General features: G+C 37.7%; 1 protein-coding gene and 1 long non-coding RNA gene across 2 annotated transcripts; both read right to left on the bottom strand.

The window, feature by feature from the left end:
* Nucleotides 1–12,169: 12,169 nt before the first annotated feature.
* LOC149090339 (uncharacterized) lies at nt 12,170–15,508 on the bottom strand. The gene is made up of 2 exons (XM_089235931.1): nt 15,453–15,508; nt 12,170–13,083 (listed from the first exon to the last, which is right to left on the bottom strand). The coding sequence occupies exons 1-2, from the start codon at nt 15,462–15,464 to the stop codon at nt 12,307–12,309; spliced, it is 789 nt and encodes a 262-aa protein (XP_089092057.1). The 5' UTR covers nt 15,465–15,508; the 3' UTR covers nt 12,170–12,306.
* A 3,325-nt stretch (nt 15,509–18,833) lies between these two features.
* On the bottom strand, nt 18,834–22,642 carry LOC149090338 (uncharacterized). Its single transcript, XR_016193189.1, has 3 exons — nt 22,383–22,642; nt 20,112–20,345; nt 18,834–18,953 (listed from the first exon to the last, which is right to left on the bottom strand). It is a non-coding gene; the product is annotated as an uncharacterized LOC149090338 (long non-coding RNA).
* Between the last annotated feature and the right edge of the window lie 810 nt (nt 22,643–23,452).

Here is a 23,452-nt window from a genome sequence, read left to right as displayed (position 1 = left end):
CTTCTCATGCAGTATTCAAATGCTGCCGCTGTGCGGTAGTGTGGACATCGTGCTGGACTCCCATGCTGAGGATCCAAGTTCGAGCCCGTTGACGGCACAGTGGTGGTCGGCTGAAATTAGTTTTCGGCGGTTTTCCAGCTTGAGGTATGAATGTAAGCCGGTCTCCCATTTGAAAAAAGTCTCTCCGCAGAGGGCAGGCAGACCTGCAACACGATACTGACATAACATGAAAATACAAGCATTTCCATCTTTACTTCAGAAAAAGGAAGACAGATGACAGCATGAACACTAAAAAACAAGCTCAACATAAATACGTTAGGGGCCACACACACACTCAGATCACACATTCCGGCATGTGCCGATTCGTTAGAAATTCCGCAGAGGAATGTGTACGAGGTGCATGTACGGTTAAGTAGTAGTAGTATTTAAATGCCACTGCGCTTGTTTGTTAGAGAACAACAGGATGTGCTTCACGCTCAGGTACTACTACTGCTAAAATGTAAATTTTATTTAAATTAAAATAATTTAAATTAAATGCATCATAAAGAAATTGATGTTATTTTGCAATTTTTTTGCAGAATTAGCCATTGACTGAATAGCTTAAATAATAATTATGTGGTGATTTTTGTCGTGCCGTATAAGAAAAAAATCATTGTTTATTACGTTACGAAATATACCTTTTCTTTCACACAACAAAGCTTACTCAAATTCGTAGTTTTCACTAAAATTGTACATAAAGATAATTTCCATCATTTTTTACAGATTACGATAACTATGTCTGTAAATAGCCCACGCTGTAATCAGCAAAGGTGAAAAATGAATAGAGCATGACCTTTCGTGTTGATTAGTGCATGGTCGCTCATTTTGGTTCGAACAACCCGCGTTTCGCTTACGAGTTGGATGGTATTACTATTCCGGGATGTTAAGAGGGTCGCCAATTTGGAAATTCTCATTGACGAGCGGCTTACGTTTTCTGAATATTGCTCAGTGGTGGTCAGAAAACCGGATAAAATACTAGGTTTCATTCTTAGGCCGGTATTACACTATAAAAGTTTTCTAAAAGTCCTTTTATAAAACTTGAAAAATTCAACCAATAAGATTATCGGTTGCATTTGCTCGAATGTAACCTATGAGCTTTATTGGTTGAATTTTTTGAGTTTTATAAAAGGACTTTTATCAAACTTTTATAGTGTAATGCCGGCCTTAGAAAGTCTCTTTGCGCGCTTTTAAGCACGCAAAGAGAAAGTCATTCTTCCGCTTTTCCGAGGCACTGGAGTACGCCGTAAAATTTTGGAGAACACGCCTATAGAAGGATATAGACTTGGTTGAGGAGGGGCAGAGAAGAGATACCCGTGTCCTTGTTGGCACACGGGGCTTCAGTTATGAAGAGAGACTTGATTTCTTGATTTATTTGAGGAACGCAGGTGTCGGCAGGATATGATAGAAGTGTTTAAAATTTTCAACGGGATGAATAAGATAGACATGAGTTATTAATGCAACATCAATCAACTCCTCTTCAACAAGTGGATACCAATATCGTTTAGTAAGGGACAATTACAGGTTGTGGTTTCGCAGGGAGTTTTTCACTAATAGGGTTGTTGATAATCATTTCATCATTTTTGTCGCACCATCGTCAGGGACCTACGATTTATTGCCGATTATGAATGGCAGGCTTGTTTTTATACTCATCGAGAGGTTGGTGCGCTAACCCCTCGATGGGGGGACTTCCTGCGGTAACAGTTTTTTCTGCGGTCATGTCGCCGTTTCTGTTGCACCCCTCTGTCAGGACAGTTTCTGACAAACCGGGTATCGAACTCGTGACACCTCTAAACATCTTTTGGTACTTTGGGCGAGTATCTTATGTTGATGAATGGAATAGCTTTCCTCCGCGGGGTCTCGAATTGTAACGTATAAAATAAAAAAATCTTTCAATCAATCACCAGTTTTTAACATTAATTTAAATAAAAATTGCATGTTTAAAATTCAATATTGATCATTTGAAAAATTACCCCAATAACTTTATTTTCAATTAAAAACACCAATTTTATTTATAATGATGAATTTCAAGAAGATTGGCATCCAGCCAAAACATTAGCCGAATATTCGGTATTCGGTTATGCGGCCTTAATCACTATTCGTCTCCCGTCGCTACAATACATGTATGAATCATCATGTAGGACGCGGTAGCCCAGGTCGATAGGATACTCGCCTGAAGTACCAAAGGATGTTTAGAGGTTTCACGAGTTCGATACCCGGTTTGTTAGAAACTTTCCTGACAGAGAGGGTTGCAGCAGAAACGGCGACATGACCACAAAAAAAAGATTGCTACCGCAGAGAGTCTCACATCGAGGGGTTAGCGCACCAACCTCTCGGCAAGTATAAAAAAAGGCTGCCGTGTTCGGAATCGGCAATAAATTGTAGGTCCCGGTCTAAAAAGTCCTCGTGTATGCAGAAAATGAGCATGGTGCGATAGAAATATATATATAATCAAATGAATTACATTTATAGTATATCATATAGTACGATATATCACGTTTACCAACGATGCGATGGTTGGGTATTATTGTCCCGTCGATAGCTCATTTGGCAGAGCGGTGGACTGTAGAAGGTTGGGTATTATGTATAATCACCGATAAAAGTGATTGATTTAGGGAAATTTATAAAATTTACCAATGACGCTTGGGTATACCAAGCATAATCGCTGGTAAAATTGATAAATTTACGGAAATTTATCAAACTTATCAAAATGCTTCGTAAGTATGCATAATAACCAGTTACTATGTATAATAACCACATTTATCACATTTACCGTAACACAATCGCTCCTTGAAAATACATATTTGGAGGAGGAGGAAGAGGAAGGGAGGGGGTGTAATAATGAATTTCGATGAAATACGCATCTAGATACGTACCACTGCTGCTGCTGAACCAGACATGCACCTCGTCCATATTCCTCTGCGGAACTTCTAACGAATTGGTACAGGTTGGAATGTGTGTGGTGAACCTGACGTGAAGTTTGCTTCTGTGCAATGCTTGTTATGTTTAGTGCTGCCATCTGCCACCAATTTTTTCTAACTATGGGTGATTGAATAATTGTATTGTTGTAGGCCTGTTGCTCTCACTGTGGAGACTGTGGGGTCTAGATACGTACTGGCGAACACTGCTCGGAACCCATTGTTCAACTTTAATTAAAGAGTAAAAATACAAAAGGACAAGAAGATTAAAATACTCACCCATTGGTATCTCACAATATGTGCCCCAGTAACCCTCATCGCAAACGCACGTGTACATAAGACTTGTGAGCCGTTCGCATCTCCCGTTCTTGCATGGGTGGCTTGAACAAGCATCGGATGTGCCAGGAACTGAAACATGAAATGACACAATCGGCAATCACGGTATTCAAGAAACCAACCATCTTCGTTGAAACTCAGATCTCTTTTGAATCAGAAATATGAATCTTGCATTCACTACAAGCGGCAATGACGAGATATCTCGCCTAACGTGATGACTTGTGAGATGGGGGCTCTTTCTCGGCCCAATGCATCAATGAAAAATATACCCTTTTCTGGATATTGTGCCCAGGTGAAATCGGGAAGAAAATACATACGGGCCCCATTGTTCAACTTTTAGAACAGTGCGAGCCAATTCATTGGTTTGAAAACGCGTCGTGGCACCCTTTCATTAGGTTTTAAAACGCGTCGTGGCACCCTTTCATTAGGTTTTAAAACGCGTCGTGGCACCCTTTCATTAGGTTTTAAAACGCGTCACGGGCTACTTCATTGGTTTGAAAACTTGTCGTGGACCGCTTAAGTGAGCTGTAAATGTGCTGCGGGCAGCTTCAGTGATGTCGACCTGTGCCGCGGGTCACTTGAGCGATGTGGAACTGTGCCGCTGGTAACTTAAGTGATATGTAAATAAATGTGCGCTGCAGGTCCCTTAAATGATCTGTAAATGCGTAGCTTACTCCATTTTTTACAAAATTATATTTCACGACGCGGTCGCATCAGATGACTCCGAGGACCACATTTGGTCCGCAGGTCATGGATTGAGCATATATGGTTTAGTGATTTCCATACTATGGCAGTTACAATGCGGATCAGTGAAATTTTACAAACAGCTTAAGGTATTTACGTATCAGCATGTCGCCAATATGGCAGTTGCAAGGTTAATGGAATGACGCCTTTTTTTTTTTGGCGAAAAATTGTGGCGTTTGTCTCAGGGGTTCTGGATATTATAGCTCAAGTACCCAGCTTAAGGAGGTTAGGAAGGCTGTTTTCAATCATTAGACAGTGTATCATAGACACTGCCGCAAGTTTTCACTTGAAAATACGTTTTTCTTTGTGGCTATATATATACTTTACCTTGGTAGGTAATGACAAGATAAAATTGGTATCATCGAATTTGCGGTGCGAACTTCTCGAGATACGTATAGCGTAGAACAATTTTGTTAAAGAATGCGGGACGCGAAACTACTACCCAGACTCGAAGAGGTATTAAAACCAGAGTGTGATATCATTGGATTTTTACTAACGCGATCTACCCGCAGACATCAGAAAGACTGGAGACTGATGCGCAGGGCCGTCTAAAGAGCATCATGGCCCCCCCCCGGACCAGGTAATTTTTCTGAGGCCCTTACCTGGCCAATTGTAGAAAATTTCCACCGGTTCTCGTTTTCGTTAGGCCCTTCTTCTCTTGAGGACCCCGGGCCGTGCCCGAAAGGTCTCCAAGACGGCACTGCTGATGGGTTCTGAATATTTCCTGAGAAATGAGTGTTGGGTGAGGATTTCGTTAAGCAACTTTTTACGAATGCACTCAGTGCCGTGAGATCATTTAAAACACTTATTCACATCAAAAATTAATGCCCACGCCGCATCCCCCCCCCCCTTCATATACAGTGCAATTTTTTCATAACGTGAAAACTTACCGATCTGGATCGAGAAAACAAGCCAAAGGAATAATCTGAAAACCTTCATGTCTCTCATGGCGTCGCACTAAACTCAATGGAATGACTCGATTAAAAAGCTTGATATTCAAAAATTCACTGTATATACACACCACAGTCAAATGAGTCGCGGTCAAGTCAACTAAAATGCAAAAATCGTATTCTGACGCTTTAGAAAATACTACATTAGCTATATCACTTTGCATTTATTCATATACCAGGGACCCTGCAGAACTGAGTGGTTGGAAAAGAAATATCGGGCGCTGTTAACGGTTTGTGTTTCTTAAATTGCTAATTCAGCGTATAAATTAGCGACAATATCTGCATTCCAAATATTCGAAGAAATCTGATCGGTTCTTCCAGCCGATATAAAGTCGAATTCCCGTTCTGAAATATGGGGGGGCCATTGAAGTATTGCGTCAGCAGATTTTTTAGCCATATTTGACTCCCCGTCAGCAAAATTTCGTCAGCTCTGCCCCCTACCTCCTAACGCACATTGGGATCAGAGACGTGCGGGGGGGGGGCTCCCTCTCACGCCCCCCAGACGATCAAAAATTTATTTCTTTATGAAATTTTTTTTTTTATAATTGAAATATCGGAAAAAAAAAATATTTATATGTTATTATAAGAAATTTCTATCACTTCCGATGCTATTTGAAGGTTAAGAACTCAATATTTCTTTTCAAGAAATTCATTGCGACTGACCCTCCCTAAACCATATATGCTGATTTCATGACCCGTGGGTCAAATTTGGCCCTCGAGGTTATATGATGTGGCCGGCCACCTCAAACTTAATGTTGTAAAAATAAGGATTTAAGTGGCACATTTACAGCTTGCGTAAGTGGCCCGTGGCATAATTCCAGAGCATTTAAGCTGTGCCTGACTCACTTAGAAATTCTTAAATGACATATGGCGCAATTTTAGGGCACTTGAGCGGCTTGCAGTGCAGTTTTACATCACTCAAGTTACCGGCGGATATATTCAGATTAAGTAAGTGAACCGCGAAATATTTACGGACCATTTGAGTGACGCACGGTATATTCCTAGAGCACTCAAGTGTTCCGCAACACATTCTTAGAGCTTTTGAGTGGCCCGCGACAAATTCCTGGAATACTTAAGTGGCCCGCAAAAATTCTGAAAATTCAAAACTTATAAAAGAAACAATTTCAGCATTGGTGGAAATGGAGAATGTATGAAAGAAATTATTATTACCGTTAGTGCGGGAGCCCCCTCTAAAATGCGGGAGTCTGGTACGACCGTACCTGTCACACCACCCTAAGGGTGGCACTGTTTTCTTCTATGAACAAGGACGCCGAAACGTCACCTTGCCCAAGAACAAATTTTGTATTAGACGGCTTTTTCCTCTCAGCCCAATATATCAAGGAAATAAATATTTTCTGGATAATATGAACTAGGAAATAAAAGTCATCTGTGGTCTCTTCCGAGACTCGAACCCAGTCCCTCTTGCAAACTGGGCAAGCGCATGATACCATTTACAGCACTGCAAACACGACCACGCCTTCCTTATTTCACGCACTGTGGTGTGAAGTGCTGAAGAAGAGGCATAGGTACGTATTCTCTCTTAACTTCAGTAAATGTCTCACGATGGTTTGCAAGAGGGCCTGGGTTCGAATCTGTCTTGGCGGAGACAAGATTACTTTTTTTTTGTCAAAGTTTACTTCGGCATAATATCCAGAAAATATCTGTTTCCTTGAAATTTTTTTTGTTTTTGAGGTTTCGGTCATTCGTCGCCAAGTCATTACCAGCCTCTTGAGACATATTTCACGTGTCATGTCCATGTTTTTAGTACTTTGGTCGAATTCACATCACGAGGATCCTGGTTCGAACCCTACCGGTGCCACAGTGGTGGTCGGCTGAAGTTGGTTTTCTGTGGTTTCCAACTTCAAGGCGCGAATGCGAGTCGATCTCATCTCCCCGTTAAAAAGTCTCGCCTCAGAGAGCAACAGGCCTACAACGTTACAAATATTCAATCATTACACTTCACTCACAATTTGAAGTATAGATGGCAGCACTGAAATATCAAACACAACACTGGCTGCACAATCAGACTGTTAGGTGCACTCACTTTGTCCCAGACTCTGCCACGAACTCTCATACTCTTTCGTGAATTTCTGCCCGTCTTCTTGCTCTTTTATAAATTTCTGCCCCTTTGTCTTTTCCTGGATTGTCATCCATATCCCTCCTATTTTCCAGAATTTGTGCCTCCCGTTTCCTTGCCCTTTTTTTAAATTTGTTTTTGGAATTTCTGTTCTCCTGCTGCCTTACTTAATTTCTGCCCACATCACCGTTTCTAAATGTCTGTTCTTCCTCGGAATTTTCGGATTTCTCCTTCCCCCTTTTTTACTTTTTTTTTTAATTTATGCCCTCCTTCCGTACTCGTTTTTCTTCTAGGAACGTTTGGGATGCTGATGTGTGCTGCTCAGTATGTACTTTGCATTGATTCTCTTCTAAACTATTCTAGGGAGCCGTGGATGGACGATGGGAGAATCGGATGTTTGGAGAAAATAATGTTAATGGGGGGGGGGGGAGAGAAATAGAAGCTATTCCTACAAATTTTGAATGGTTTCGTGACAGATTCTCCATCGTAGCCATTATTTATATATACACACAGTTATCGAAATTAAACCTCCTTAGATAACATAAAGTGTGTTCTACTGGACCAAAGGGGTCGGACATCAGACACTTCATATGGTGCACTCACCATTTACGAAATAATGAAATTAGTACAAAACTTCGATAAATGGAATCACCGATTCACCGAATTGTCCTATATATACTTTCAACATGTTGCCCTTGGTTTTCCACAATGTCTTCTACTATTCGAAAGTTTACCGTGGCCCAGCTACATTTAAAAGACAACTTTTATCGGCATTTCCTAGGACTTGATGCAGTCTTATCTAAAAAAACAAACGGAAAAGCTAACTGTGGACGTACCAAACATCCGTACAATATTTTATAGAGCGCTTGCGCCACCTATTAGCGATTTTTGTACCATTTTTATTCAATAAATGAGCGCATCTACCGGTTGTCCAAATTTAGTGTCATTTGGTATTCATTATTTATTGATGTTTTATTGATTTATTACTGATTGTATACATGTGATTGATTTTATTTGAAACATTTTATTTTGATTTGATTATATTAGCTGGAATTTACGATTGTGCCTGCCGTGTTTAAAAACTTGTATTAGGTGCTAGTTATGACCAGTGATGTAATTCTAATTATTCAATAAATCTCCTGAGGCACTCGAGTTCCCATGGGACAAAGTGCTAAAATCACTTTGCTTGATGGAGCCTGGGTTTCTCCTAGGTTCTCTCGGTGTCATTTGGTAAATTGGAACGCCCACCACAACTCACTGAGTTAGGGGAAATTGAATCTTTTTGGATTCAATAGAATAAAATTAATTAATTCGAAAATTATCAAACACAAACGGAATTTCGACAACGAATGCATTTTTATGACTAAAAAGACAACTTTCACTTACAAGCCAGTCTTGCGTAAATTTATTTCATTCTAAAATAGGAAAATAAAATGAACAACGGGAAGTTATTTATCGTAATAAAAGGAACAATTTCTAAGCCCATCGTCCGTTCAGTCACACCCAACTATCAACAAAAAAAACAATCTCTCGATTGTGGAACGTACGTCAAATGCTATTCTCTGGTGGAAAAAGAGAAAGTCCATTATTATCTTCTTTCACTGCCACAGAGGAACTTGGAAATGCCTTTTTTTTAGTATTATAACCTGGAGGTTTTGTTTCACTTTCTCTACAGAAAGTGCTTTGACCCAATGACTGAAAGAAAGAAAAAAAAATCAAAGGTATATATATATTTCTGTGGTTGTTCACGTGAATCGGCCTGAATATAACGGAAAGAACGTGATACGATCCTGTAGCTGTTGTTAGTTTAAGTATTTTTCTCACGTAACTTGTTTGCCATTCGAGACACTAGACTTTGAAACTCATTACCAGATCGTCGACATTCATTCCCACGAGCAATTTCCTTCTATTGTAACTATAAACCGAAGGCTATTTCTCTCGAGTTTCAGATAAATTAGATTCAACTTCGCGTTTTTTGCTAACGTGAAAAACGATTGAAAACTATTACAGACAATCCCCGATTTACGAACAGGATCCGTTATGAACACCGTCTGCAAGTCGAAATCACTCCAAAATAGTGCCAATTCGCTAATTTGGGGAATCGTAATTTCGTGTTTTCAGTCAACGGAAATGAAAACGGTTCCGTTCAAAATGGAATTTTCAGCGTAATTAGTAAAAATACGTGTCTCTGAAATAAAAAAAGAAAAAAAAACAGGAATTTTGCATTTATTCGTAAAATTTTAAAAAATTTAAAAAATTGCAAGTTAAAAATTTTGTATTCATTCGCAGAAAAAAATTTTTTTATCAAAAAGTTAGCGTTTACCGCGAAAAAAAACTAAACAAATATCTTCCATTCACCCACAAAAATGTTTTTCAAGTGAAAAAACTTCACATTCATCCGTAAAAATATTTTTTTCAAATGAGAATTTTTTAATTGATTCGCAAAAACCAATTGAACTAACGACACAGGTTTTTTTCTATAGTTCAATTACCACGTATAGAAGTGCTGTACTTGTTGAAAGTTCTAGAATCCAAGTTCTCAGCAAAATTACTACCCATTTTCACTTGAGAAGATTTAAATTACCAAAAATTCGCGGAAAAGTGGTAAAAATCAAATATTCGCATTTATCACATCCACACATTTCGTGGTTACGAAGATAAAATATCCCTACTAATAACGGAAAATGTTTGAAAAAATAATCTCTATTCTTATGAATGGATCTTCAGTTCCTCGTGGATTTTAATGAAAGCCTGGGCTAGCACAAGGCCCCCTGGAAGGGGGGGGGGGGTTAAAGAATGGCGTAACAGTTCATTTTCAACAACTGTGCCAATAACAATGGATCGCCGCTATGGTGGTCGAATGGTCATAGTGACGGATCGCGTCGCGAGGACCCGGGTTCGAACCCAACCGTCGCCATAGCGGTGGTCGGCTGAAGTTGGTTTTCTGTGGTTCCCAACTTCAAGGCGCGAATGCGAGCCGATCTCCCCGTTAAAAAGTCTCGCCACAGAGAGCAACAGGCGTACAAACAATACAAATATTCAGTCACTAAACATCACTCATTTAACTTCTGAGATATAGATGGCAGCACTGAAAAATCATACAAAACACTAGATACGCACTCAGACTGTTAGGTACACACATTTACACTTCCGGCACAACTCACTAGGTAGTCAATTGAATATGGTGATAGACCTGAGTTGTGCTTGGTTTTAAAAAAAAAAAATAACAATGGATCCAAAGACTGGATGTGTTTTCTTCAGTTGGGGGTCGATGAGAGCGAAAAAAAGTTTCAGAGAAACTACGATTCACATAATTACTTTCTTTAGTTCAATAATTTGCTCAATTTCTTACTGTACAAATTAATTTTTCAACACATACTTAAAGCTCCTTTTTTTTTTCCTTCAGTATGAAATAGAAAACATGGAATGTGTTTTTTAACAATTATAATCGCTAAAAACGTCATGGGATGCAATAGTTACCAATCAGGGACGTTTGATAACTATCAAACAGATCCCCGACAATCCCAAGTTTCCTACACGTATCAAACCTGATACCAGTTTGTTCAATACGTGCTCCAGCGCAGATGTGTATATCCTAAACACTGTGAACTTGGCAACGAAAATGGCTTCTTCTTTCAGTCGCCATCGAAGAGATCCCTTATCTGAGAGGGTGGTATGTCAGTCAATCGATACTTCTATGTATAACTGGCGTTAATGCACGTATATGTACGACTAACATAGACAGACCTCGACAGTAAACTTGCCGAATAAAGATTCTGGTTAGATTAGCCATAACCCCCTCTAGATCACATTCGGCTGACCTCTCGTCAGTGTGCCAGTGGGGCATGAACATCCGCGATGCCATTGCCCACCACATACAATGCTCGACACACTGAGATGGTTCGTACCTGTCTGACACTCAATTTATAACCTTTTCACCGATTGTTGCTTGGATCCATTGTTATTGGAACAGTTTTTGAAAACAGAAAGACGTCGTTGTCCTCCGATTGTTGTTTGGATCCATTGTCAGGAAGAAAGGATGTCTATTTCTCCGTACAAAGTACCAGAAACTGGATGTACGAAGCAGAGTATCAATCAGCCTTCAGTATACCGAGATAAATATGAAGTTCGGAAAGAAAATTCACATGCCTCCGCTGGAAATCGAACCTCTCGCAGTGCGAGCGAGTGCTTTACCATCAACATGGGACAGACATTTTCTTCCCTTAAAGCAGTGCTTCTCGAAGTACGCGTCGCGACTCTTAGGAGCACCGCTAACCTTTGTCAGGAGCGACGTGGTGAGCTTGAGATATTGATTTGTGTGCGTACTTATTCTTTGAAGCGATTCTTTTACATTGGAAAATATCTTCCAAACTATGCTGTGGAGCTGCAGATAAACCATGAGTTGGGCAAGGGAGCCGTGGACGACAAAAGATTGAGAGCCACTAACTTAGAACACAAATGAACGCTGAACGAGACCGCGCATGGACATTGCTCAGCTAATAGCGCATGACGACAATAGTCCCCTCACCAGATGGCGATATATAGAGAGAGAAGTGCGTGCGTGCGTGCGTGTGTTCTCTATTCAAATTTATCAATTTTAGACCGATCTTCGCCAAATTTGTATATACAACCCAACGTGAATGATAAGCTACTTTAAAAGTTTGTCAGAGCTGGAAAACCCGCAAAATTGTCGAAAAATTGTCGACAACAACGATTCTTAAAGCCTCAACAATGACTTTTGGAATGTTTACTTTGATTACCGTTGTTCCCAAACAATGTTTCGAACATGTTTATCCCTTTGCAAATTGCAATGGCTTGTCACTTCTCTTATGCTCTCAGTATATGTGGGGGTGGGGAACCCGGGCAGTACCGGGTATTATAGCTAGTGTAATGTATGAGTTGGAAAAATATATAATTTTAATCCTCTATTTCAATAAAGAATAAAAATTTGAGTAAGCGGGAAAACACAATTACGGGAATGTCCCGAGAAATACGGATCATATGGTCACCGCATGTATGTGGCTCTTCGAATCATCAATTATGGTTGATCAAAATAATTTACAAAATTTCCAATTCTTTTGTATATATTTATTTTGTTTTTAAATATTTTTTCAATTTTTTTTTCCAAACTTTTTTTTTCATTTCTTTCATTGCAGATAAATTTCTTTTTGTACATTTTTTTTTCCTTTTTAAATTATTTTTTCAATATAATAAATTATTTATGTAAAAAGTCTCGAGTTGTCCTTTAATTATGAAGATTAGAGTATCCGTATCCGTAAACACCCAGACCAGGTGCGTAGACAGATGGTTGAGCGTACACCTTAGCAGCGGCAGGAGCGTAGAGAGCGCCGTGGTACGCTTGGGCTGTCAGACCTTCGAGCGACGGGACGTGGGCAGCGGCGGCGTGGGCTCCGAGAGCGTATTGCGGTGCCACGGTCGAATGTCCATAAACACCGAATCGCGGCCCGTAGTAGGTGACTGGTGCGTGAGCAGCAGCTGCGTAATGTGGAGCAGTAGCGTACGACGTGGTGTAAACTACCTTCTTGCCGGCGTTCAGTGGAGCAACGTATTGGACGACGGGTTGGTGGTGAGCCGCATTGTAGGCTGCAGTTGGTGCGACGGCGTACACGAGACCAGCTGAACCGTACGTCGGGCCGTACAGGTGAGAGAGACTAGATGGCACGGCGGAATACTGAGCTGCCAAGTAAGGATGAGCGTAAGGTGCTCCGGAGGAATACTGACTGCTGCTGTAGCTTTCGCCGCTCTGGTGTTGCTTGGCGTAGTCTGCCTTGTATGCTTGTATCGGCACGGCTCCGTATACGCTGGAGTATGCACCAGCCTGGTATCCCTTGTCGTATTTGGATGCGTAAGAAGACGACACAGCGGTCGGCACTGCAGCTGCTACGGCGTATGGATGAAGAGCTGGATGTGCGCCGTATTGCAATGGTGCGGCATATCCGTAGCCTAGGTAATCACCAGTCTCTGCTGACAGGCTTCCCAAAAGAAGCAGAAGAGCTGCGATCTGGAAAAAAATGAAAAATATACGGTTTCAATGCAAATTTTATATTTAAAAAAAGGTGGTTAATCCGAAATCAGTCTTCTACTAATTAATAACCACTGAAAAAAAATTTCCTATAAAAACAAATATATATTCCACACAGCACTTTGATTCTAAATTTTTTTGATGGGGGGGGGGGGGTCTCATACCCTTTAACACTAAAAAAAAGTCTCAAATATTGAAATTTGATTCAAAATTTTAAAAATTAAAAAATATATATTTTTTATATATATTGGGTATAATATAATATAACAATTAATTGGATCTCAAATATTTTGTCTTATTTGATGGCCTGAGCAGTTTTCTTTACATGGAATCGATTTTTATTCGATTATATTGATGTCATGCTGTTTTATCATGCACACAAGATGTTAACAACACAGTTTTCTTTTTACATACAGTTTGAAAATTTTTAATAAATCAATTGTCTCAGGAATAAATGTTGACTTAGCATTGTAAATACAATAAAATATATGTGTACCAAATTTTTAAAAAATCATTGAATAAATAATATTTTTGGTGATGTTTACACATACTAGAACATAGTTTTTGAGGCTTTTGACCATGTTAAAAGGTGTAAGACCTTTGCCCCCCCCCCCCCCACTTAAAGGAGAAAATATTTTTTTGGGAACTTTAAAATCAATGAACTTATAATAGAAAATATGCAAAACCTAGCTCAAAATAATATATATGATTAATATAAAGTACACGGCCACAAAATTTATCTCACCGATCAGCTGGTTTTTAAGTAGGGCTTAATATAATCGATTGCTTAAGGTGAATGTAGTTGATTAAATGCGATTTTTCAGAATTCGATTTTTTCAATAATATATCGATGAACCTTTTTTGTGATTATTGATATATTAATGATTTTAAAAAAAACAAATAACCCCGTATAAAAATTATGTATCTATGTACATAACAGTATATACGATAGAAGTGATAAAACAATATTCAAGTACGTAGACCATTCAACAAGAAGTGGAAGGAAAAAGGCAGGTTAAGGCTTTGGCCTTATATATATATATATATATATGTTACTGTTTATTTATTTTTTTTTTTTTTTCAGGTATTGAAGGAAAATTATGTGAAGCTACGGCATTTCTACAGCATTTCTACATTAACTTTTGTTTTTTCCGACATTTTTTCTGGATTCGTCTTATTTATCCGAAGTTACAGCATCACTTTTCCACGTTTCTAAATCTCAGCGCATTCAGCTTTTAATTTTTAATAAGTAAATTGAAGTGATACTAATTTCTCTTTTTTTATATATACCTATTCTTAAAAACTATCCAATTACGAAAAAATTGTATGAAAAATCCATTGGGAAGATAAATCAAGATTCGAAGAGTTAAGTCAAAGGTGCTCAACCTTCAGAAGAGTGCTAGCCTCTTCATTGGTTTGAAAACGTGTCGCGGGTTACTTCAGAGGAATGAAAATGTTCCGCTGGTCATTTGAGTGACCTGGAACTGTGCCGCTGGTCACTCAAGTGATCTCTAAATATGCCGCGGGCAACTCAAGTGCCGTGGGTCACTTAAGTGCTCTGGGACTGAACCACTGATCACTCAAATGATCTTTAAATGTGCCGCCGGTCCTATAAGTGATCTAAAAATGTACCGTGGATCACTAAATTGATCTATAAATGTGCCGCTTAGTTCATTTTTAAAGTTTGAGGTCTCGGACCACATCAGATGACTCCGAGAGCTTTTACATTTGGCCTGCGGATCGTACTTCGAGCATGTATAGGTTAAACTAAAGGTGCTTTATCAAAAACCAAAATTTTCATTTAAGAGACAAGGAATTGGTGGAAATTTCAGCAGAATTCAACGAAAGAGTTCTAGAGTGTTTTAAGAAACGTTGGTGTGGGGGAAAATCAATCTTCTTTGAAGACAGAATCACACCACCACTTTTCAAAAATGAAAACAAGCCTTCCCTTCAAAATATGGTCAATCAAAATAAAGTTTTTGAGAGGTTTTGTTACGATTTTAATATCAGTTAAATAATGCTAAAACTAATTTTGCACAAAAATTAATTATTATTTTAATAAATTCATACTTCAGTTCATATTCCAGTTATAGTCTTCCGTTCGACTTAGAATCAATCTACTGGCAATTGTTAAATGAAATCCTTTCAACCCTTAAAAGGAATTTCCGAGTTTCTTCTCATCGACGATATGAAAATGAAGAATAACTGACAATGCAAAAATATTGCTTCTCTCTAAAATGCAGTAAGTTTTTAAAAATTATTGAATTACTTTTAACTCACGAAATACAAAAAAAATAAGGGGAAATTCAAGCTTAAATCGCAAAAAAATAGAACAATTTCAAACTCACCGATGTCTTCATCGTTGTTTCTTTGAGAGAGATGTTTCTCGTTATACAGAGCAAACTCTATATGAAATTCATCGAACGCCACTCCCTTATATATAGTAAAACCTTTTCCCCAAATCATTGACTTCAAAAGATGCAACATGAATCAAAATGAAATGTAGAAGGTGAAGAAATAAAATGAAACATCCAGGTTACTGACAGGCCTCGAAATTCCACAACCTTTCCTTTTTTTTTTTTCTTTTTTCCTGAAGGTTTTTCAAATGGAAGTCACCCTTTCGTATCTCAACGCTATGATCCGTTGAATATTCGTATTAGATCCATCCTCTGCCATCGAGATGAAACTCTTAAGAAATAGATAAGGAGGGAAAAAGAAACGAATGATCTTGACGAGATTGGTGAAAAAACAATCAAATTATATTCGAAGAACGACCTTCTAAATGGACAAAAATCTCTTTTTGGATTTTAACTATAGCCCACACACCTATCCGCCATCTTTATTTCGGCGCCCCTGGACACGCCTTGACCTGATCTGTAACGCGGACTCTCTCCGTTTTCTCTCATTAATCGACGACTCGATTGTCAATGTTAATTAGTCTTCGCTTTTGACCATCGCTATGGAGGTTAATCTTCAAAAACAAAAAAGTACAAGTCATTAATTTTTATTTAGTTTTTATACCAATAACTAGCGGAAATCACAAACAGTGGATTTATATGAAACGTTTTACAAACACTGTCATCTTATACTTGTGTGTATATGCGTTTTTCAGTTTGCAAAGGAAGTTGCTTTGTTTAAACAACGAGGGAATTAAGGGCCTCGTTTCTATTTTGCTCTGAAACACATGCCGACCTCCACACTTTCTCCCACGGAAGTCCGCGAGCCACTTTTTGAAAACTAAAGTCATATACATGTTGTCACATACAGAAGCGCATTTATAATTTCGCCGCCTGTGGGCTGATCACAATTTTGCCGTCCTTCTCCCATTCTAGTCTAATTTTCTTGACTACACTTACCTCGAATTCGCCACCCTGTGCTATAAACCTCTTGGTTTCCCTGCATTCCTGCAAGCATATCCGTGTTTCTAAGTCACTCTTTTTGGTCATTCCCATTTTCACACACTATAAGTCCCTCATTTAGTCATTCACGTGCTTGCACACTGTTTTGGTCACTCACTTGCTGGCACACGCTCTTGGTCACTATTTCGGTTGCTCACCATTTCTCTTTGATGGGTTACTCTTTTGATTACTGGCACGACTTGTACACGGCCTAGATCACTCACTGATCTGATCCCTCGCTCTGTAGGTCATTCTTTTGATCATTCACATTCCTACTCATGCTCTTAGTCACTATTTTGCTCACTCACGTGCTTGCAAATTCTCTAGGTCACTTTTTTGGTCACTCACTGACCTAACCTCTAGCTGTCTGGACTGAGGCAAATTTATTGAGGGTTATAAAAATTTTGCCGCCCTTCTCCCATTCTACCAATTTTCGTGGCAAACCATTCCTCAAATTTGCCACCCCTCTGAACTTGCCGCCCCACTAAGCTCTCTCCACCCCCTCGTAATTACGCCAATGGTCCCATGTTGTTTATATAGCGGATATCTGTGCAACCGTTGACTTTAAAAACATACTTTTAATTACAAAAGTTTGCAAATGACGTGCGGTTGCGAAAAGTGTCTTAAACTTTCCAAGGGGTCACATACATACAAAAAATAAAGAAATTAACTTTTTATATAGTCTCGTGCACAGAAACTTCCAATTAGTGGAATGTCAATGCGGCTCTGAGAAGTCAGTTACAAAAAAATGAATATTTTTAATTGCAATATTAATGGAGATATTTGACTTTGAAATTTTCGGCATTTGTCGCCAATGATTGAGGATGTGGTTGACAAATTACGAAACGTAAATAAAATTCAAATTCGTAAAAATTATTTTATGCATCAAAATATTTGTCAAACGTCATTGGAAAACTTTCTGTAATTGAAAGAATGTGTTTCTAAAGTCAAAAACAGTTGCAGAGATGTCTGCTGTGCAAACAATTTAAGGCAGTCTGTATATTTGCCTGTATGAATTATATGGTACGGTAAATGTGATAAATCGGTTGTTATTATGCATACTTATCAATCGTCTTGGTAAGTTTGACAAATTAATCACTTTTACCAACGATTATGTATAGCACCCAAGCAAGCATCGTTGGTAAATTTGATGAATACTAAAAAATTATCCCTTTTACCAGATATTATGCATAATAACCACAAGTGTCATTGGTAAATTTGATAAGTATTAAATTTGTCGCCTTTATCTGTGATTATGCATAATACTCCAGTATAATTATTGAGTTTGAGATAAATATGAAAAAATTCCAAATGTGTCTAGTATGAATATGAATATGGTCGAACCCCGATGTAATGGTAAAATACATGTGTGAATTATCATGTATAGTACGCGTATATAATATACAGCATCGATTATCCGAATACCGATCAACCGAAACATGGTCTAACCTAAAGCGTTCCAGTCGGCAAATTCAAATTTGCGCCACGTAGAAGTTCCGATAGAGGCCACTAATGCTTTTAATTGAAGCAAAAGAAAATTTTAGACTTTTCCTATGGACTACTTTGATGGCCATTTTGAACTTTTCAAACTAGGCTAGTCAGTTAGCTCTCTGGATTATTTGTAAGACATGTGATACAAAATATACACAGTTTTGTGTTTAATATCACCGTTTCTTTGTTTCATATTGCTCCTATGACATTGGTACATTTTTTTTCCGTGAATGATCGGTTATCAGAAAAATCAGTTATCCTAATACCCCCGGTCCCCAATCGTTTCGGATGATTGATTCTATACTGTAGAACAATTTATCATGTTTACTAAAGACCCGACGCTTGGGAATTATACATAATCACCGGTAAAAGTGATAAATTTAGGTAAATTTATCGAACTTGCCGAAATTCTCAGCGATTATGCCCAATAACCGGTTATTACGTATAATAATAATAAGTGTGATGAGTATGTGTAATATTATGTATTTACTAACCGGATTCCTGACATTTCCCGAACATATATATACCACTAAATTTGCGTGCTGTAGCTTCAAATTTTGTATTTGTGAATGGACTGCAATATATATATATTTTTTTTTTTGTGAATGTATCAACTTTTTGCACACCAGTTCCAGTGTAAATACAATATTTTCAAAATACTCCGAGCCGATTATCTTGAAAATGGCATCGATCACCAACAATTCCTCATTGCGCATACCTCTGTTAGTTAAGTGAGAAAAAAAAATGCACGAAGAAATGTGTGACACTAGTATACAAAATAAACAAAACTTTAATATTAATTACAAATGTTATTTTTCAGAATGAATTGTGGTTATTTCCACGTAACCATGTATAAGTATACCCATTAAATCCATTCATCCAGTTTTTGGTTGATGATAATGTTGCATTTTTTTTGAGTAATCAAAAACTCGGCATCCGTGATAGTGAATCTTGAAAAGTCTAAAAAATACAGTGACGAGGACAAATTATAAAATACAGTATCATATACGTAGAAACATGTCATATATATGGAGTGAAGAAATGTTTTGTAATTTAATAATTTGAGATGCATGCTTCTCAGCCAATATGAAATCTTCACTTATACCGAATGAGGAGATACTAAATTAACAAATTTTCTTGTATTATAGAAATAATACAACATGGTATCAGCAAACTAGATACAAAATGTATTAGCATAATTACATTGTCACGTTTATGCAATAAATAATACGCTTCATTTGTTTGTATCGTACAGTTATTTTTTTTTTCCATTTATAACTGGAAAGCTACAATTAAAATTTCACACTTATTTTCAAAATTTGTTCAATTTTTAAGTATTCATTTAATTTTAATCCCAATGTTTCAACATAGAACGTTTTGTTACTGTTATTAAGGTGTATATATATATATTTTTTTTTTTTTTGATACAAAGATCTTTATAAATTTTATCAAAAATAATTTTGGGAAAACGATGCCCTAAATGCCACGAGTAATCGAAGCTGTCACCACGAAACCGGTCCGTGATCCCAAAAAAAATCGAAGTACAGACTGTTTCTTACACGTAACTCCCTATATATAAACCAGAATTTTTATATTCTAACTAGCTATAATAATACCCGGCGCTGCCCGAATTTCCTTCAATTTCTGTGGGAGGATTGATGATGTGGCAAATCATTATAAAGGAATAAACTATTATACAAAACTATTAGCAATATTGAAGAAGTGACCATTGTCATTAAAAAATCATGTTTCAAACTTAAGTAAAATGTCTAAAATATCATTCTTCTTAAAACGCGTTTTAAGTTTTTATTCACAAATTGCACTTGATGTAAAAACGCAACACTAAAGTTGACGTAAATTCGGTTCTAAGCGTCATATAAACAAAGAAAAGTCGTTGATCTTGTTTTGGAATTACAAGAACATTTACTTCCATGAAAAATAAAAATTAAAAAAATTGAAATTTCTTACAAAATGACATTTTAAACGTAGTCGGATACTTTAAGGCCTGCGCTAAAGCTTTGCAAAAAAAAAGATGTCCACAATTCCGAAATGAGCGTGTACTACAAAAAAAAATGTATGACGAATCCATTCAAAAAAGCGATCATGATTAAAACTTACCGTGGATCGTGTCACGATTCCTCTGCGTCGATATATTTTCTCACCTTAAACAGGTACTGGTACGGGTTCACGGAGACCCATTCCGTAAGAGTAGCCGACCCAACCGGCTCCTTGTCCAAGACCACCGTATCCGATACCACCTGGTCCCTTGACGAACTTCTCAAACAGTTTCGCAGGTAAAATTGCAGAAACTGTATATACTACGAGAACCAACACGAGCAAGTAGGTGAAGAGCTAGTGATAAATAGAACAAAAATACTTAACATAACATTTTGGCACATTTAGAAAATATGCCCATAACACAAGTTTTTACTACAGTGTAACCTCGCTACAACGATAAATCCCTCTGCAACGATATTTTATTGAATCTTGTTTGAGATCGCCTACAATCTAATGTTAAACTCATCTCGATCCGACAAAATATCCTTTACTACTATATTTCCTCTTATATACGGGGTGATTATAAAAAAACTATCCTGACATATGGGTCCCTAACTATCATACCATTCACAGAAACTGAATGAAATTTTGGCATAAGGTATTTTGAGGTATGCGCTCAAGAATGATATGGAAAACAACAGTGTCACTCTAACAGTTACGGTTACAGTGAGAAAATTTCAAAAATACCAAATGGCAACACCAAGTTTTTTGTATTGAAATGCGATCTCCATACTGAAAAACACTAAATAGCGTTGGAATGGCACCTGTAGCACGAAAATCCCCGGAGCTAGGCAAGGAAAAAGTAAAAAGGACTTTGCCGTGCACCAGAACATTAATGTTCGTTTCATTCGTCACACCGTTTCTTCGGCTGAGATCCCAGCCTGATTAGTCCTCCACAAGGTCATGTGGAAAATTTTTGAAACACAATAAAATGCTTTATTTTATGCTGCTTCTCTGTCCTTATTGGTTGTCCTCACTTTTAGCCTATCTACCGCCGGTGATTTTCATGCTACAGTTGCCGTTCGAACGCTATTTAGGGTTTTTCACAATGGAGATCACATTCCAATACAAAAAACTTGGTGTTGCCATTTGATATTTTCGAATTTTTCTCACTGTAACCGTAACTGTTAGAGTGACACTGTTGTTTTCCATATCATTCTTGAGCGCATACATCAAAATACCTTATGCCAAAATTTCATTCAGTTTCTGTGAATGGTATGATAGTTAGGGGTAGGGGCCCATATGTCGGGATAGTTTTTTTTAATCACCCTGTATATTATTTAATATAAATCTCCTTATAACAATATTTTAAATCACTAAAACGGTATTTTTTTAAATTTCGCTCGAAATTACCTTCAATATGTTTTTTTAAATTCCTCACCAGTTTCTATTCTTTCGAAGTGTTTAATAATATCGGTATTTTGCACCATCTACCCTCCTAAAGTGTTAATGAAGTTGCCGTGAAGCTACTTTGTGTGTAGTACACAAATGTACTGTGCGGAAAACCCCTTTACAGTGTGGTACAAGAAACTGAATTTTTTAAATTAACTAATCAATTATAATTTTTTGTTACGAATAAATGCTTATAAATGTATTTTATGGTGGAATTAGCAACACCAATTCAGAAGAGATGCCAACAATAGCATTAATTTGGTGGTGACTGATGATAAATGCTCCCGATACAACGATAAGGGGTCATTCAAGTATTACGTCAGCATCGAGGGGGGGGAGGGGGTTTCGGATTTGCTAACTTTTGATGACAAGTGGGGAGGGGGGGGTTGAAGGTTGCTTACGTCATCAACCACCCCTTTTTGAAAATATGAAATATTCTAAGCTGCTGACGAAATTTTGCTGACGGGGGGGAAAGGGGTCAGTGTTTTGCTGACTTTTGCTGACGGGGGGGGGGGTCAAAAATGGCTGAAAATCTGCTTACGTAATATTTGAATGGCCCCTAACCTCTGTACAACGATATTTTATCTTAGTCTGCAGATATTGTTATATCGAGGTTTCACTTTACGTGGTTCTTAAATATTCCTACACAATGAAAAATTTCGAAAGCATATTCAGCCGAATCTTTAAAAGGACTTCCCAGCAATTTAGAAGAAAATTTATCAATAAACACTTTCCATTGATTTTTATTTAAAACGTACTTCTTTTTTATTGAAGCGAGATTCTCAAGGTGACAGTCACTTGACTTTAGGAACGGCATAATGAATTAACTTATTGGAAAATTATTTCTGTATAAATCAGTATCAAATGACCAAAATATAAAATTTCAGCAAGAGGAAAAAGGTCTTGAAAATTCGAAAAGAATTTCAAATTTTCACTCACCTTTGCAGCCATTTCTTATTCGATATGTTCGACGTTACTAGAGACTCGGGAATTCGGCTCGAAATGCGATACAACTCAAATCACAACACCATTTTATATTCTTTTTACCAACCTCCTCGAAAATAAATACCAACCCTTGAAAATACTCGAGTGACCCCGAATAGTCACAGAGTTTTGAATCGAAGCCTTGTAAAAACCGACTGTTATCGAAATTGCCGTTAGATGGAGACGATCGCATTTTCTCGTTCATTCATCCATTACGCCGGACATGGCCGATAGAAATGCGTGTGTAATGCTCAAGTATGATTCTTATTACCGACTTTATTTCGAAAAAAATACAAACTTGAAAATCTGGTTCTGCTGTACATTAATGCGAAAATCGCTGAAATCACGGCTGGAATTTGAAAATTGATTCAATAAAATTTCACGTCAATATAACATTACGCAATGGTGTATTCACCTTATGAAACGTTTTTACCTGGTTGCTCTTCACATCTTAGGTAGCTATTTTCGAGTTTGTATATACGGAACCGAAAACAAATTCCAGTACATGCAAACTCGATCATTTCTAATACTAATTTCAATAATTAACAGAAAAAAAAATTTTAAATTCAAAAAAATCATTAACATTGAGCTTAAGAAATACTTGATTACATATTTCTCTGTATTGAAAACTGTGGACTATATGAACAAATATCATATTACTACTCTTTAACTGTATATGCACCTCGTAAACATTCCTTTAAGGAATTTCTGAGGAATTGGTACTTGCCGGAACGTGTTGTTCGTACGCGTGACCCTAATGTATTTATGTCAGCAGAGTTATGCTTGTTACGTGTCCTTGCTTAAAGCTACCATCTGCCTTACATATTTTAAAGTGAAAATGCCAAATGCCTAAATTTCCATGTTATGTAAGTATCTCTGTTAAAGGTCTGCCTGCTCTCTGTAAAGATATTTTTTCAAATGCAACACTAGCACGCAATGTCTTTCACTCCCTTTCTCATCTCTCTCTCATCTCTCTTATCTCTCTCTTATCTCTCTCTTATCTCTCTCTTATCTCTCTCTTATCT

The sequence above is a fragment of the Pholcus phalangioides genome, unplaced genomic scaffold (assembly GCF_987345545.1).
Source record: "Pholcus phalangioides strain wild (caught in Gottingen) unplaced genomic scaffold, Ppha-v1.0 ptg000001l_1, whole genome shotgun sequence".
Classification (NCBI taxonomy): domain Eukaryota; kingdom Metazoa; phylum Arthropoda; class Arachnida; order Araneae; family Pholcidae; genus Pholcus; species Pholcus phalangioides.
This window is presented reverse-complemented; position numbering and strand designations above follow the sequence as displayed.